This window comes from Vipera berus, assembly GCF_964194415.1.
Source record: "Vipera berus genome assembly, chromosome: 2".
Taxonomy (NCBI): domain Eukaryota; kingdom Metazoa; phylum Chordata; class Lepidosauria; order Squamata; family Viperidae; genus Vipera; species Vipera berus.
Window position 1 is genome coordinate 198,285,398 of NC_138203.1, and position 17,835 is coordinate 198,303,232.

At 37.9% G+C, this 17,835-nt stretch overlaps 1 protein-coding gene across 3 annotated transcripts in view; it reads left to right on the plus strand.

The window, feature by feature from the left end:
- Positions 1 to 17,835, plus strand: part of AFF4 (ALF transcription elongation factor 4) — a 55,896-nt gene that overhangs the window by 35,897 nt on the left and 2,164 nt on the right. For all 3 annotated transcript variants that reach the window (XM_081319668.1, XM_081319667.1, XM_081319666.1), the window contains 14 exons: positions 252 to 300; positions 1,335 to 1,355; positions 2,015 to 2,069; positions 4,127 to 4,164; positions 4,382 to 4,544; positions 6,874 to 7,797; positions 10,139 to 10,227; positions 11,395 to 11,629; positions 12,645 to 12,742; positions 14,261 to 14,324; positions 14,414 to 14,550; positions 15,997 to 16,068; positions 16,799 to 16,892; positions 17,233 to 17,276. In XM_081319668.1, coding sequence (XP_081175794.1) covers positions 252 to 300; positions 1,335 to 1,355; positions 2,015 to 2,069; positions 4,127 to 4,164; positions 4,382 to 4,544; positions 6,874 to 7,797; positions 10,139 to 10,227; positions 11,395 to 11,629; positions 12,645 to 12,742; positions 14,261 to 14,324; positions 14,414 to 14,550; positions 15,997 to 16,068; positions 16,799 to 16,892; positions 17,233 to 17,276 — 2,083 coding nt within the window. The remainder of the gene's footprint in view (positions 1 to 251; positions 301 to 1,334; positions 1,356 to 2,014; positions 2,070 to 4,126; positions 4,165 to 4,381; positions 4,545 to 6,873; positions 7,798 to 10,138; positions 10,228 to 11,394; positions 11,630 to 12,644; positions 12,743 to 14,260; positions 14,325 to 14,413; positions 14,551 to 15,996; positions 16,069 to 16,798; positions 16,893 to 17,232; positions 17,277 to 17,835) is intronic.

Sequence of the window (17,835 nt, forward strand, 5' to 3'; positions counted from 1 at the left end):
GCTTATATTGAAATCCTGAACAAATGATGGTTGTTACAAAAGTGTCGCTTCCTTCTCCCTGAAGCAGCACTTGCTTTCCATGGTCTGAAATAAGCAGACCATCCATTTACAAAGGTTTTTTTTCCTGAAATAATAAAGTTGTCCAATCTTGCAACATCAATCCGAGCCATTATAGTCTGTAAAGGTATAATTTGGTTAGTGCATATGTTTTCAGAGTTCATTTTTAAGCCATTATATTCTCTTCTGCTCAGAAAGATACAATCCTTCACTGAAAACATCTAATGGCCACCAGTCTAAGTCGTAAGTATGGCTATAATTCTGAGTGAACATAAACCAATTAGCTATGGTCGTATTTTATACAAATACCGTTTCAAGATACCTGAGTGTGTCCTAGAGAATAGGAAATGACTGTGGGCCTAGGTTTCCATAATTTTTATTTTATTTAAATTTTTTGTTGTTGTAAAGATATGTCAGGTTTACTTGGCAGCAATATAGAAATGTTTGGAATAGGATGTTTTTGATTTCCAGTCCAGCCTTTTGCCCTGATGTTTGCTGGGAGTCTACCACTTAAGTACTATCCAGGTCCATCCTTTCTTAGCTTCCAAGTCCAGACTAAATCAATCAGATGTTGCCATCTGTTTTGAGTTATTGGCCTTACTAGTCTTATTGAATTTTCTAGCCTTTTAGGTCCCTCGATACCTCCTTGCTCTGCATTTGTGTGTAGGATCAAGGACATTCTAGAGTTGAGGCTTCCCAGTGGTTTGGCAATCCAAACAGCTGTAGAGCTGATATTTCCTATTTTTGCTCTAGACTTAGAACTGGACAGACAGATAGTTTGAATACTTTATGGTTCAACATTTAAACGGCAATCTCGGACTTCTTCTCCAGGGTTGTTTTTGTAGCTTATAGCATTACTGTAAGTGCAGTGATTCCATTTCCCCCCCCCCCCCAGCTTGAACAGAAGAGCCCTTACCGCATAAATATGGTGAGCAGGGTCCTACTAAAACCTTACTTGTTTGTAGAGAAAAACATCTCTTGTTCACCCCTAAGATTATTTAGAAACATTCTCAAAGACTGCTTCTGATTGTCCATGCCACATAGGACTTATGAGAATAAACCATGTAATTGGTGTCTTGTATTAAGAGCTTGAAACTCATGTGCCTCATATGCAGTCTGCAGTAGTTACAATCCATTTCTTTACCTTTAGGGACTTTTCTGCTGTATGTGTAGAAGTCAAGTCAGAATGTAAATAAAATATCACTCAATCTAAGTTTAATATTTACTTTGAAGTCTTAGCTTGAAAATGTTTAACCCAATCTCTGCTTCTATTCCAGATGTGAATCAAACCAGACAAAGTAAGATATTATGTTTGTTATCGTGGTATTGTTTATCATTTACTGTAATGTCTTATTTTTTAAAAAAAAATATGAATATTTTGTTCAGATTTAGTTATATGTAAAGCATTCAAAACCCAGGTCTTAAAAGCATGAAAAAATGAAATATGAGTTAATAACTTTCAATTCAGTTAAACAGTTATATAACAGTTCCTAAATTGTAAATCTAAAAATAGGTTTTAGCTTGCTATCTACTGCATCAGTTTTTCTTGGGATCGTTTGTAAAATTATTACCTGTAGCCTCAGTGATGCTAGTTACTTATATTATAATTGTTGAAACAGTAATTATTACAGTCCCTGATCAATTGTTCATGGTTTATTATTGACTGATTTTTAAATTTTGGTTAGATATTGCAGCTTCTAGATATGATTGCAACATAGTTTGGACTTTGCTAATGCTAGTTCCATGTTGTTTTTTGAGGTATGAATTTTTACAATTAATGCTTGAATTTTCAGAATAACTATTGGGCTTTGATAGCATTGTAAGTCCTTACTATCATTCTTGGAGTAGTATTTCAGTTTAATAATAAAGGAAAACTGACATTATCATGATATGGTGTATCTGACAATATTTTTAACAAAATTATTTCTTCCATCTCTCCCTCCCTCCCTCCCCCTAGTGTTCTGATAAATGATTTGAAACTCAGCAGCAGTGAAGACAGTGATGGTGAACAGGTTATTATTACTACTAATTTTGGTTCTGCCTTTTTTACTCCCAAATTGAACAGCCTTGTGACATAATCAAAATAACTTAATATAAATATAAAAATGAAATTAATCCAAGGCAAGACAAAAACAAAATTAAAGCACAGTTTTAAATTGCAGCACAATTAAAATCTTTGCTCTAGGAAGGCCTATTTAAATAATAAATTCATTATTTATTTTTTTAAAAAAAGTTAGTGAAGCTGTCGGGCTCACTTTCATGCCTCAGTTGAAAAAGCTGCCACGTGGTTACCCGGCCATGTCCTTAGTGGCAAATCCTTGAAATGGGACTACACTCCTCTGACAGCCCATATGACGTGTTGGTATTCAGGTCTTTGGGTTACCTTCTAGGCCGGGCAATCACGTATAAAATACATAAGTGTACTCTTAACTCGGACATGGTGAAAACGTGGACAGATCGTCCTCGACTTAAACCACTTATTGAGCCCAAAGTATGCATTGCTAAACAAATCCGTGTTAAGTGAGTTGTGCCCCATTTACAAACTTTTTTGCCACTGTTTTTAAGAGAATTAAGCGGTTGTCAAGCAAATCTGGCTACCCCATTGACTTTGCTTGTCAGAAGCTCCCTTGGAAAATCGCAAACGACAAGTCCAGGATTCTGGGATGCTGCGAGCCAGAGGAAGTTTGCAAATCATGACCATGGGGTGCTGCAACTGTTATATATGTGAACCAGTTGCCAAGCATCCAAATTGTGATCATATGATTGCAGGGGTGGTATGGTCGGTTGTAACTTTGAGGACAGTTCATAAGTCACTTTGTTTAGTGCTGTTGTCCCAGGGCTACCTGTACAGTAAAGTACACCTCTAGCCAGAGAAAGTTGTCCACTACAGGTAATTCTCAACTTACAACTTGAAGTTACAACATATTGAAAAAAAGCGACTTACGACCAGTTTTCAAACTTACGACTACTGCAGCATCCCCACGGTCACATGATCAAAATTCAGGTGCTTAGCAATTGATTCATATTTGTGACGGTTGCAGGTTCCTGGAGCCACGTGATCCAATTGTGACCTTTTAACAAAGTCAATGGGGAAGCCAGATTCACTTAAGAACCAGGTTACTAATTTATCAACTGCAGTGATTCACTTAATAACTGTGACAAGAAAAGACATAAAATTTTAACAAGTGTCTTGCTTACCAACAGAAATTTTGGGCTCAGTTGTCATAAATCAAGGACTACCTGTACTGATTAAACCATTTTATTAAAAATCTTTCCATTTTGAATTCAAGAATAAGTGAGAGGTAGTAGGGCTGTGCAGTGCTTTAGATTTCGTTGGAAAGGTGTTTCAATGAGCATGGGAACATCAATTCAGTCCCTGTCCAGTGCATTAAAACAGCTTTGTCCTTACGCAGAAAGACTGATTTGCTATAGGGAGATTTCCTGCCCAATCATATAAACAGATGTCTCTGCTTTAGTGGGTCCCAAACAGGTGCTGTGTTCATACCCCTGGGCTCTTAGGAAAGGACCTCTTCCTAACAGAATCAGAAGCATTGCATAGACATGACAGGACAAAAAAAATGTAATAAACGATATCACTAGTGAAAAATAATGGGCATTATAAAAAGCCTGGGGGAAATGTTTAATCAAGTGTTACGAAAAAGAAAGTCAGTGGGAGGTTTCATGGCAGATGAATTAGCTCAATTAGAAACATTACACTGTTTTCTGTCATTTATTTCATTTTCAAATAAAACTTTAAAAATTAAAAACCAACACGGGGATTGTACACATAAGTGTATTTACTTCAGGTACCAGTCATAGGAAGAAAAGCTGGGTTATTTTGAGCGAAAAAAAAGAACAAATCTATGATCGATCTATTCATAGTGTGAAGTAGTATTTAGACTATGAGTTGACAATTTAATTTCAGATTATTTTCCTTAGTTTTCATTTATACAGATGATTCATCTTTATCCATGTCGTAAAACACTAACAAAGCTATTATTACCATAATAATGGTAACAGATTAGCAGATTAGTCAGTCCTAATCTGCATTTTTTTTCTTTACTTACAGGATTTTGATAAGACAGTACCAAGAGGTACACCCGGAAGGTATGTAGATATAGTATCTGGCAGTATGCAGTTGTAGTAAAGTAATATGCATGGTAGTTGCATGTAATCTACTTTTGAGAATTGTGTTTGAAACAAGAAGCCATGGAACTTTATCTGCAAATAGTTGTTTGATTACTTGCTCTTCAACCTATGAATAATACTTTTAAGATTTCAAAACCTCTCAGCCTTTGTTCCTTATTCTTTTTTTCCCTCTTAGTAATTCTGAACCTTCCCAGCATACAAGTGAAGGAGCAGATAATTCTAGGGATGACTCAAGCAGCCATAGCGGGTCTGAAAGCAGTTCCGGTTCAGACTCGGAAAGTGAAAGTAGTTCCAGTGACAGCGAGGCAAATGAGCCTTCTCAAAGTGCATCTCCTGAGGTAATTTTTCCCCTCTGCCTCTCAAATAGTGTTATGGCTGGCGGTCATGACATTAATTGTCCTCAGGTACTTTAATAAACAGCAATAACTCTGTATGTTACAGGTTTATGGAATCCATTAATTAGTTTATACAGATCCTCTTTTTGCAATCAAAACCTGCCTAGCTCAGGGTGTGTAACATCCTTCTTTCTAAAAGCAAACATTGTCTGAAGCCTATTTAGCTGAAAACCAAAAAGCTACTGGTGATTTCTATTTAGTCTCAGAATTTCCAAAGTTTGCAGAAGTAAATGTATTCAATTTGTTCTGATTACCTTTTAAATTTTGCCAAATCTTAAACACTGTAAATTAACATTTGTATGTTGAGAAAGCTAGAGGAACTCTTCTTGTGCGTGGAAGTGGAATCCCCCAAATTCACAACAAACACCAAAGGCAGGAATTCTTGGGTGACTTGATTAACTCTACACTTAAGATACAAGTAGCCCTTCACTGAAACAATTTGTTCAAAGCTCTGAAAAAAAATGTGACTTATGACTGCACTTAATGACCGTCGCAGCATTTCTATGGTCACATGATCAAAATTTGGGTGTTTGGCCACTTGACATGTATTTATGACAGTTGCAGCTCCCTGGGGTCATGTGATCACTATTTGCGACTTCCCAGTTTGCTTCTGACAAGGAAAGTCAGTGAGGGAAGCTGATTCGCTTAACAATCATGTGATTCACTTCACAACGGCAGTGTTTCGCTTAGCAAGTGTGGCATGGAAATTCTGGTTCCACTTGTGGTCGGGTCGAGTGTACCACCTGTACGAAATGTTACACTGACAGTTATAAAGAAGGAAATAAGGTGGTGGGATACAGATGGCATTGACCTGATCAAGCAACAGTTTTATCTTCTGGAGGGAGAGTGGAGTAAAATGGTTGTGTGCATGTGCACACACCTGGATAATTTAAAAATGTCCTCCAAAATGAAGGAAAGCAAAATGTTTTCCTTTTCCATTCTTCAGAATTATTGCCTCACTGCTTCTTTGTTTAAAATGTGCTAACGGTTATATACAAGGGACGTGGTGGCTCAGTGGGTTAGGACGCTGAGCCTGTCGATCAGAAGGTCGGCAGTTTGGCAGGTCGACTCCCGAGTGCTGTGTAACAGAGTGAGCGCCTGTTACTCGTCCCAGCTTCTGCCAACCTAGCAGTTCGAAAGCACGTAAAAATGCAAGTAGAAAAATAGGGACCACTACGGTGGGAAGGTAACAGCGTTCCGTGTGCCTTTGGCGTCTAGTCATGCCAGCCACATGACCACGGATACGTCTTCGGACAAGCGCTGGCTCTTTGGCTTTGAAACGGAGATGAGCACCGGCCCCTAGAGTCGGAAACGACTAGCACGCATGTGCGGGGGAACCTTTACCTTTACCTTTTTAACGGTTATATGGCGTATCCAAGCTGCTGAAAATGTTATATTCTAAAAAAAATGTATTATGAGTAACAAAGACAATGTTAAAACAATAAACAACGAATATAGGTAGTCCTCAGCTTATGACAGCTCATTTAATGATCGTTCAAAGTTACCATGGCACTGAAAAAAGTGACTTAATGACTGTTTTTCACACTTAACCATTTCAGCAGCCTCATGGTCACATGATCAACAGTCAGATGCTTGGCAACTGACTGGCATATTTACGACAGTTGCGGTGTCCCGGGGTCATGTGATCCCCTTTTGTGACCTTCTCACAAGCAGTCGGTGGGGAAGCCAGGTTCACTTTACAGCCATGCTTCTAACTTAGCAACTGCAGTGATTCACTTAACACCTGTGGCAAGAAAGTGGAAAAAGGGGGCAAAACTCACTTAACTGTCTCGCTTAGCAACAGAAATTTTGGGCTCAATTGTGGTCGTAAGTCGAGGACTACCTTTAGTCACGGTTGACTGACAAATTAGATATCCGAATTGCACAGTGAAGCTTCTGTTCTGTGCTAGCTGAGTCCCTAGGAACAGCTCTCTTAGAAGAGAGGATTGTGCTGCTGATTTGTGTCATTTATTACTGTATCAGCCATTTTGGTTAATCCTAAATCTTCTTGTTTGAAAAGAGCAGTGCTTCCTTCCAGGTAGATGGTATGAATGGTGAGGTGAATTCTGTAATTCTGATGCAGTTCTCTTGGTTGAGAAATCTAGCAAGCTGTGGCACCCGTCTTCTCGTTTCTAGATGATCCTCTTTTCAAATTTGGATGCGGTCACAGACTTGGTGCCATAGGAGAGAAGTGAGCAAAATAATCCCTGTTTTTCCAGGCTGTATTCATGCAGAATTTTGTCATTTGGGTTTTCCTCTTTTCTTTCTTTAGCCTGAGCCGCCTTCAACCAATAAGTGGCAGCTTGACAACTGGCTAAACAAGGTGAACCCACACAAAGTATCACCAGCGTCTTCCATTGACAGTAACATCCCATCAACCCAAGGTTACAAAAAAGAAGGGAGAGATCAGAGCACAGGCGGAGGATATGCAGACCAAAGTGGATCAAAGGATTCCATATCCTCCACACCTGGGAGAGATTCCAAAGGTAGCCAGAAAGGATCAGAGAGCAATCGTGGTCGACAGAAGTCACCTGCTCAGAGCGATAGTGCGATCCAAAGGAGGACTGTAGGCAAGAAACAGCCCAAAAAATCGGAGAAGCCGTCAGTAGAAGAGCCCAGAGGAGGCCTGAAAATAGAAAGTGAGACCCCCCTGGATATGGCAACAAACATACCTTCTAACAGACACAAGGCAGCCACCAAAGGCTCCAGGAAACCAAATATAAAAAAGGAGCCTAAACCGTCCCCTCGGCTTACCGCAGAGAAGAAGAAATGCAAGGTGGCAAACAAATCCGCCCAGAAATCCAAGGAATTCATTGAAACAGATACCTCCTCCTCTGATTCTGATGAGAACGAGAGCCTTCCTCCTTCATCACAAACCCCCAAATATTCTGACAGCAATAGGACTCCTGTTAAACCCTCCATAGAGGAGGATGACAGTTTTTTACGGCAACGAATGTTCTCTCCTATGGAAGAGAAGGAACTCCTTTCACCGCTCAGTGATCCTGATGAAAGATATCCCCTTATTGTGAAGATTGACTTGAGCCTCCTAACCAGAATACCAGGGAAGCCTTACAGAGAGACGGATCTATCAAAATCGGAGAGAAAAAATGTGTGCGAGAAGCATCCAAGAGAACCCCAGAAAATAACTTCTGAGAAAAGTTCCAACAAGGGCAGAAAAAAGCATAAATTATGTCAGGTCAGTTTTCAGCATGAAGATCTAGACTTGTTATCAGAACTGAACATTTAATAAAGCAGTTTTTAAAGTTGGTGGCCTTCATCCAGAGGTTATTTTGTGTTATCTCTGCCTAATGTAACTCACAGGGTTGTTGTGGAGGAAAATAGGGGGAGAAAGTACGGTGCCTTGAGTTCCTAAAAATGATGCACAAATGAAATAAATAAATGAAATGTTAAGTGTTCACAAATAAGTACTGTTCTTTACAGCATTGATGCAGAGGTCTTAAAGCCTTCTACAGATCTATCTATATAAGCAGGATGGAATAATAGATTATGGTATAGTCCCTTGTGGACATAGTGTCTGTAGCATCATTAGTAAACGTGGGCAATTTTTTTTTCATTTTTTAAAAATAAGTGCATTAATTTTATTAAACTTCAAGAACATTGCAAATATTTTTTAATGCTTAGCAGTAGTATATAACTAGGTTGTTTAAGGTAGATAGGTAAGTAATTCTTTTTTTCTTTCCACCATGTAGCTTGACATTCCTGTGAGGTTTATTTTTTAAATTATCTTGCTTTGTTATATAATAATATATTTGCATAGTTGTATTGCTATATGAAGGGGACGTGGTGGCTCAGTGGGTTAGGACGCTGAGCTTGTCGATCAGAAGGTTGGCAGTTTGGCGGGTCGAATCCCGAGTGCCGCGTAACAGTGAGCGCCTGTTACGCGTCCCAGCTTCTGCCAACCTAGCAGTTTGAAAGTACGTAAAAATGCAAGTAGAAAAATAGGGACCACTACAGTGGGAAGGTAACAGCGTTCTGTGCACCTTTGGCATCTAATCATGCCGGCCACATGACCACGGAGACGTCCTCGGACAAGCGCTGGCTCTTCAGTTTTGAAATGGAGATGAGCACCGGCCCCTAGAGTTTGAAACGACTAGCACGCATGTGCGGAAGAACCTTTACCTTTTTTTATTGCTATATGATGTTAATTTCATTTTAATGAGAAGACATACTCATATTTTTAGATTGATTTAATACATTATTAATGATCACAGTACTGTTTTGGCTTTGAATCATACTGGGTCAATGTAATGGTTACAAAGGCCAGGGGAAAGATGAAGCTGCTTTAATGAGTTCCTCACAAATGCCACATGAGCATCTCTTATTGCACTTTTTCCCTTTTGAGGCCAAAGCAATACAAAGCCCTACTAACCTAATAGCTTAATAATAAAAATATTCTTCTTACATGTTTTTGGAAACACTGTAGTAAATAGGACTAGAAATTTCCATTTTTAGACAGTGCTGTTGTCAGCATAGCAAGAATTGTAGCCATTTTGACGGTTTGTGGTCAATGAAAAGCGAGGTGTCACATTTGTTTATATACATCTAATTAAGCAGTATTTCTCGTACCTTGACATCATACATCATCAATGTAATTTTATACTTACAATATTGTGAGGAATATTATTTGTTAACAGTTGTAAGGAATTATGGGTAGTAGGCTGGTAAAAAAATGGAAGAAATAGCAGTTAATAAAAAGCAACTCAGCCCAAATGGGGAGAAATATAGGGGAAAAACATTCATACCATTCAAAGAAATTTTGCCTTAGTATAACTGAAAATGAGGCTGGGACATAACTAATATAATTTTTAAGAACTTATATTTACCCTAGGGGAGCATTAAAGCTACCTTCTTGAAATCTGAGGTATTTTTGCTTCCTTGCTCTTGCCCAGCTACACAATTATTGAGAAAAGCTGCTTTGCCAAGGTTGTTACCTCTCATCAGGGTCTAGGGCAGGGGTCTGCTACCTTGACAACTTTAAGACTTGTGGACTTCAGCTCCCAGAATAGCTGGCTGAGGAATTCTGGGAGCTGAAGTCAATGAGTCTTTAATTTGTCAAGGTTGCAGACCCCTGGTCTAGGATAATTTATCACATACAACTCACCGCGGCCATCTCACTGCAACCAAATCACTGCGGGACACCTCAACATGGCCAACTCGCCATGGGACAAGACTTTACACTTATATCAAGAAATGGTGGAATAGAATAATCAAAGAAGTGATGCCAAACAAAGGACAAAATGAAATATGAATGATTATTAAAATATTTTACTTTGATTATTTTAAATATTGAAATCGAATTGTTGAGTTGTCCTGCAGCGAGTTGGCTGTGGTGAGCTGTCCCATGGTGAATTGACCTTGGTGAGTTGGCTGTGGCAAGTTCTCCCATTCCGCATTCATACCATCCCAATGTTGTCAGTGGCCATTCTTTGAGGGTTGTGATGATTTATAAAAAAATCCGTCGAGTTGAGATTATTAAACTTTGTCTTGGTAATTATCTCTCAAATGTTCTGTCACAGAACGCAGAAGACAGCAGAGGCACTGAAAGCAAGAAAACTAAACTGGAAGAAAAACCTTCTTCAGCACACAAGACTTCTAGTAATAGAGAGTGAGTAACTTTCCAAGCTATAGCACACAAGTACATGGTGTAAGCACGTTCTTACGTACTCAGTTTCTAGTTTTCATTTCATCCAGGGATCAGACAAATAATTTCTTTAAAAATTCAGTTATATAGTATTATTTGAACAAGCACTGGTGCCAAGTTTATATTCTTACACCTTTAATATTTCCACTGCAGTTTTTAAATCTTTGGGAGAACATTTTAAAGAGACACTCTTCCAAATAGTAGGGCATATGCATCTTTCTGGATGATAGAATACTTTATTTGGAGACTTCCAACAAAGTGCTTCCAGCTGCTATGATGCCCCTGGAACTTTCTATACCCTTTGTTTTATTTTTTAGTTTTTTTATTCTTATTTTCAAACTTCCCAATAGTCAGAGCTCTTGGGCAGTTTACAATATAACACATTTAAAGAAAAACAATTTATGTAAAAATATCTGTACCACTTTTGTATATTGGTTATTACTTAATTTGATTTATAGGAGCAAAATTTTAAAAAATGCTTTCTAAGCCTCTGCTGATTTTCTGTTTCCTTACTATTTCATATTTGTATTCTATCATTTTATTCAAAATACCTCCTCCATTCTGATTGTGACAGTTTTCATTAGATGAAAAGATTTGTAGGCTGAGCTATATTTATATCTTGAAGAAAGGATTAGGACAAGGATTAGGGAAGATGGAATCTTTGTGTGATTTTGGCATATTATGGTTAGTTGCACAGTCAGCCAGATGTTTAAACTGGATTTGGCATTTTTATCCACCTACTGAATTTTTCCTAAGGACTTGGGTAAGCATATTTGTTATTCGATGTTATTTGAAAAGGTGTTATTGAAAGGTGAAAACCTTTTGAAGTAAACCTGCCTTTTGCAAATGACTGATGGTGATTTTATCAATGCTGATGGTATTCATGTGGTGCTCCAGATGTTTTGGGATTGCACCCATTTATATGACCTTTGGATATTGCAACTGGTCTTTTGCTCGATCTGAATAATTGTGTCAGACTAAAGTCATTCTCTTTCTCAGATATAATGAGTTTGATAAAATAAGCTTATTGTTTTGGAGCTGATGTTTTGAAGCAAAAAATATATATCCTTTACACAAAATTAAGTACAAAATCTTTAAATTCTGTTTCCTATTTTATTTTGTGGGGGACAGGTCTTCAAAGCAAAGCACTGTTAAAGAGAAGGATCTTCTCCCATCTCCAGCCACAACCTCAGTTGTTGCAAAAGATCCAAAGCAAGAGCATGGATCTCGGAAAAGAACTATCAGTCAGTCTTCTTCCTTGAAATCAGGCAGTAATAGTAACAAGGATAATAGCAGCACTAAAAGTAACTCATCTAAGCAAAAGAAAACAGAAGGAAAGGCTTCAAATAACACTAAAGAAACAAAGGTAAAAAAAAACTTCAACTACTGATTATAGCTTGTTTTTGGAGTCTTTAAATCTTGTGTGAAATTCAGCACATGTAAACTTTATTTTTTTAAAAAGGTCCTGCACTAAAACTCATGCCTGCCACTATTCCTCTTCCTAATACCAGAGGTACATACCTAGTTGCCTTACACTTCATGCCCCTCTGTAAAAGAGGTCTATCCATGTGATTTGGATCATTGCATCATTTGAGTCTCTAACTGCGTAAATGCCCAAAGACCCCTTCCCTGTAGATGGTTGAGCTGAGTTTAAGGTGTTGGGGGAACAGATCAGGTTTGTGTAGATCAGCGTTTCCCAACCTTAGGAACTTGAAGATGCGTGGACTTCAACTCCCAGAATTCCCCAGCCAGCTATGCTGCTGTAGATAATACTTAGAGCTAAGCTAATTGATACGATCCCAATTAATGTTGATATTCCTAAATAAGCTTACATTTTCACAGCAGTTAAATAGTTGGAATATTTAATCCAAGGATATACAGATGTGGCCAAACATATTGGTAGCCGTCCACTTCCATCTCTCCATCCCAACTTGCCATGAAATAAATTCAAGCCTGCAGAATATGATGTTGTCCATTTTGCAAATTCTACTACTATTTTTAGATGAAATGCTTTTTAAATATGTTGGGGGGAAAACAGTTAAATGGGATGAAGCTCATTTTTTGTCAAATATTTGCTGCATAGTCTTATCTCAACATAAGTTAGTATACTATTACAGAGACAACAAAGGTTTATAATTAAAGTATTAAATGATGCAAAATAATTATTGTATTAACAGTCTTCATGCAAATTATAATAACACCATTGTTAAAATCTCATCTGCTTTCTGTTTTGAATTTTTTATTATGGTTAACAGCTTTGTTTGTCAAGTTAGATTTGTGGCAAACATCTGGGCTGCATTTAACTAGCCTGAATTTGGCAGTTGCAATGCCTTTCCCTCCAAACAGTGTATTAATTAACTGAATTCTCTTTTTTTTCCAAGGAAAAGGTTTTAAATAACTCTTCTAATTGTCCTTCTGCCTCCGCCACAAGTTCCGATAGTTCAAAGTCCCGAAGAGCAAAGCTAGTATTTGATGACAGGTGAGAACAAAGATGAAAACCAGATGCACGGTTTTGTTGCTAGAATGCATGCATAAACTTACGGAAACATCTGGGTATAGTTCATTTTTCCCCCCGTTAACTGTACTGTAATTTGATAGAAGTTATAGGACAGTCTATTATAGCCAAAAGTCAAAAAGAATCTACAAGGACTTTTTAAGATGAACACGTTTCATAAGCTTTCATGAGCTGTAGCTCACTTCATAGAATGTGGGGATTGGTTTAATTGATGTAGGAGTTAGCTAGTGACTTATTAATATCTAAGTCCAGCTGTCTCATGCTAAACCTAATTTTGAAATCTGTAGTAGAATGTCCCGAGAGGTTAAAATGCTCTGTTATTGTTTTGTGCTTGTTCTGAGACCTGATTTCAGATTTGTTCCATTAATTTGTTCCATTAACAGGTCTGGCCTGTTTTTCCTATAAAAAATCTGGAGGGGCATTCCAGTTTCGTAGCGCTAGATTTTTTGGGGTGTCAATGTGATAAAATACTGTTGCTTTGTTATATTTTAAAAATTGCTGATGAATAAGGTTGTTCCTAGAAACTGAGCGGTATTTTGAACCTGACTTTCCATCCTAAGATATATATTTTCTTCTGTGGCATCCTTGCAAAATTTGACCCAGATTCATTGATTGTATATTCAGCCTGAACACACTGATGAAATTGCAGCCAGTTGAGTCAAAGTTTGATCTGGTATATCTGTTATTCACAGAGATGTACAGATGTACATCTGCTGTACACAGGGTCTAATGCTAAGCAGGAACATCGTCCATTTACACCAGTATTCTAAAAGCTCTGCATTGTATCAGTGCCGATTGGAGAAGAGTGAACATTGCTAGGCTGGAGTTATGTCTTGAAGAAGATAAGATGGTTTGTGTTTGTTTTGAAGGCAGGAAGACGACTATTTCACCCCTGGTTTCTGCCACAGTATCCTAAATAGTAATATAAATGTTTATTTTCAAGAGGCAACTGGACTTTCTTGTTTTTCTTTGAAGACATTTTGCGTCTTTGGGACAGTCATGACCTGGATAACTTGAGAATCTCCATAGACAGAAATGTTTATTGTTCCTGGTATCAGCGTATAATTTTGCAACCCAAGAAAAGTCTTTCCCGTGCCAAGTTAGTGACAATTTAGGCAGGCTTCTCCGTTTCTTTTTGGGTTGTTTTTTTTATTCTGTCTCGGTTAAATGTGATATTTAAGCCCACTCCTAATCCCTTCTGTTAAACTTGGATACTTTATGGGAATTGGAAAGTGTGCTTTTTCCGTGGCAGCCGTTGTCCTATGGAAGACTGTTTGCCCTGAAGTTCAACAGGCTTCTACCCACCTAGCTTTCTAAAAAGAGCTGGAAATGTGGGCTTTTCCCATCTTCTCTGAGACAGGATAAGGTGACTGCATGTCAGAAGCTTAATTTGGTGCCGGGTTTTTGTTTTTAACGTTTATGGCTTTAATATGAAATAATCAGAGCAACAAAGATTCGAAATTTTGTAATTTTATGTTGCAGAAGCTACTCGGCAGATCACTACTTGCAAGAAGCAAAGAAATTAAAACATAATGCTGATGCATTGGTAAGAAAAAACGTATTGTCTACTGATTGAATCCTTTTAATTCTTTGACTCTATCATAAATCTCCATGTAAGAACTTTTTTTTTTTTAGTCTGACAGGTTTGAAAAAGCTGTGTATTACCTTGATGCTGTGGTTTCATTTATTGAATGTGGGAACGCATTGGAGAAAAACGCTCAGGAATCCAAGTCCCCATTCCCTATGTATTCTGAAACTGTGGAGCTCATCAAGTAAGTTATATAGACAATTAAGTATAATTATCAGAATAGGGACACAATAGGAAATTGTACCCCTAATTGATATACTCTTAATAGTTGGTTCTAGAGGTGCTCTTCAGTTACCAACATTTGTTTATAAGATTTATATGGCAGCTTTTTTTTTGTACAATAATCCTGGATGGTTCACAGAAAGAGAAATGTTTTTAAGGAGTCAATCAGATCAACATTAAAAACTCCCAACAGCCCAAAACTAACCCTCAGTTCAGCAGTTTTTACATTGACCAGACTAGAGTCTCATCCTAACTCACCGTTTGAAAGAACCAGTTCTTCCAAGTCCTTTGGAAAAGCATGTAGTGGCCTGCTTTCTAGGTCCCAGCAATTGGCAACCTTTTAAGGCAGGGGTCTTCAAACTTGGCCCTTTTATGACTTGTGGACTTCAACTCCCAGAATTCCTCAGCCAGGCATGCTGGCTGAGGAATTCTGGGAGTTGAAGTCCACAAGTCATAAAAGGGCCAAGTTTGAGGACCCCTGATTTAAGGGATCTGGAGCGAGCATGCCCACATTATCTGATATGGTGTGCTTTGAATTGCACCTGGATAGAAACTGGAGAGCACTGGAGAGGTACAGGCAAACCACCCAAAACTTTGTATGCTGTTGCATTCCAGACCGGTTGTAACTTTCAGATTCTCTTCAAGGGAAGCCATGTAAATCACATTGTGATCCAACTGGGAAATGAGTAGGGAGTAAGTGACTGTAAACAAGGCCTTCTTGTCTAGGAATGGGTGCAATTTCAGCACGAGATGAATCTATGCCATTGTTGAATGAGATAAATCTGCCCAAAAGCTCCCCTAGCCATGACTCCCACTTGTTCGTTCAGCCTGCAGGGTAGTCTAGAATGCCTCCACTCCTAATTGTGCACCAGGTCTCTCCAGGGGAAAAGCAGCCCCACAAGAGTTAGATATGGCACCAAATCCAAGGGGACCAAAACCCAGACCTGCTAAATCTTCCTAGGGTTAAGTTGAATTTGGTCCCTCCCATCCAGATTCTCACAGCCTCTAGGCCAGGCATGTCAAACTCGTGACATCGCGCGACTTATCGCGACTTTTTCCCCATTGCCGGCAAAGGGGCGGCAGTTTGACATGCCTGCGCTAGGCACTGGGTTAGCGTCTGAACTACATTGCCTTGCTAGCTAGGAGTGGAGATGTAAAACAGGATGTCATTGGGTTGTTATTGTTGTTGTTTAGTTTGTGGCCTAAGTAAGGTATTAAATCTTATATAGAAATAGTTAAATGAAAAACTAAATACCATTTTAAACGCTTTCTTAACTCTTAACTTTGTACAGTGTATTTTGCTATATTTGATATGGTTTTAAGAAATTGTAGAAAGCTCAACCAACAAGCTCTTTGAGGAATATTTTTTTTGTAAAAGTGAAAAAACAGAGTTATTTTTTGGTTGAAGGTACACTATGAAGCTAAAGAATTGCTCAGCACCAGATGCAACTGCTGCAGACAAAAGGCTAGCAGTACTATGGTATGTATTCAGAACTAAATTATTTATTTATTTGTTTTGATTTATATACCGTCCTTTTCCCGAGGGACTCAGGGCGGTTTACAGGGCAGATTAAATGTACAGATTAAAATAAAATAAAATTAATAGCCCCAAGAGTTTAAAATTTAAAATTTACAACCTTAAAACCCCTCAATCCAGGCCGGCTAACTCAAATAGCCAGGTTTTTAGGTCCCGGCGAAATGAGCAAAGGTCGGGGGACGATCCAGAGTTCCACAGGCAGTTGATTCCATAGGGCAGGCACGCCCACCGAGAACGCTCTCCCCCTGGGGATCGCCCGCTGGCACTCCCTGACCAGTGGGACCCTGAGGAGGCCCTCCCTGTGGGAGCGCACAGGACGATGGGAAGTTGATGCTCCCTAAGATAAATTAGAAAGATGGGAATAGCTAGAGGCAAACTGTATTTGGGCAGACTTTCATTTTGTGGGTGGTAAGATAAAGCATATCCTGCTATTCTAGTTTAATACAGTATCTGCTTAGACTGGAAGCAGCACAATCACTATCTAAAATAAATAATTATTATTTACTTTATTATTAATAATAAAGAAAGAAAAATGAAATTTAACTATTTCAATAAAAAGCTGGTTTTTAAAGAATCCCAGTATGTGTAATTTCTAGTTTAAAATAAATTAAAAGATCAGTGAGGATCTTTTACTAGCAAATTTCTAAAGTAGTAGCATTCTTCTTTTTATTAGTCTCAGATGCCAGTCCCTCTTATATTTAAGACTTTTCAAGCTGAAGAAGGAGAGTGCATTAAAATATTCCAAGACACTGACTGAACATTTGAAGGTAAAAAAAAATGTATTAGCCTGTAATTTGAACAATTGTTTGTCTTTTCAATTTCCCTAAATAGATGTTGTCATTGATATATATATAATTCAGCAATAATGCTTATGGAAAGTTTGTTGTGACACGTAATTAGGCAGATATATTTACACTTCATTTTAGTAGTAATTATGCCTAGATTAACTTCCATTCTTGCTCAAATTATTCCTGGTGCTGTAATTTTTTAAAATTGCCTATTTTAAAGCACTTCATGTATTTATTTGTTTTTTAGAAATTTGTTATTGTAGAATGTATAATACTGCATCTGTATTCATTTTAAAATTTGTGGGTTTTTCCTAAACAGAATTCCTATAACAATTCTCAAGCCCCATCACCTGGTATGGGAAGGTAAGCATTTATGTAATGCATTAATGTGTCTTTTGCATGAAGGCACGAATTAAATAGTAAAAACATGAGATGGATATCTGAAATTCAGATCCAATTTTGAAGCATTATAAAAGCAGTTGTTCTATATGTCTTTACTTTTTAATTAATTTGTGACTAAATCTTTCCTACATGTTTTATATGTCAGAACTTTTCTGTTTTCTCCTGATAGTTTCAAACTTCTAACGCAGACCTCTGTCAAATTTTCATAAATAAAGGGGAAGGGGATTTTATTGCATAATTATATCATCTCCCAGAGCAGTAATAGTATCATTGTAACACTAATAATATGACTGAACACTTATAAACAGGTTGGATGATTTAAATAAGAGATTGCACACATGGGCCCCAATCATAAGTCATTTTTCAGAATAAACATAAACATACACGTACGTGTTTGTGTGTCCTGAAAAATTAGATAGACAGAACTTGTATGCTGCCTGACTCAACAGCTCTGGCCTGCTTATAATTACAATAAAGCATAAAAACTAATTTTAAAAAACAAAGGAGTGCTTAGTACTCT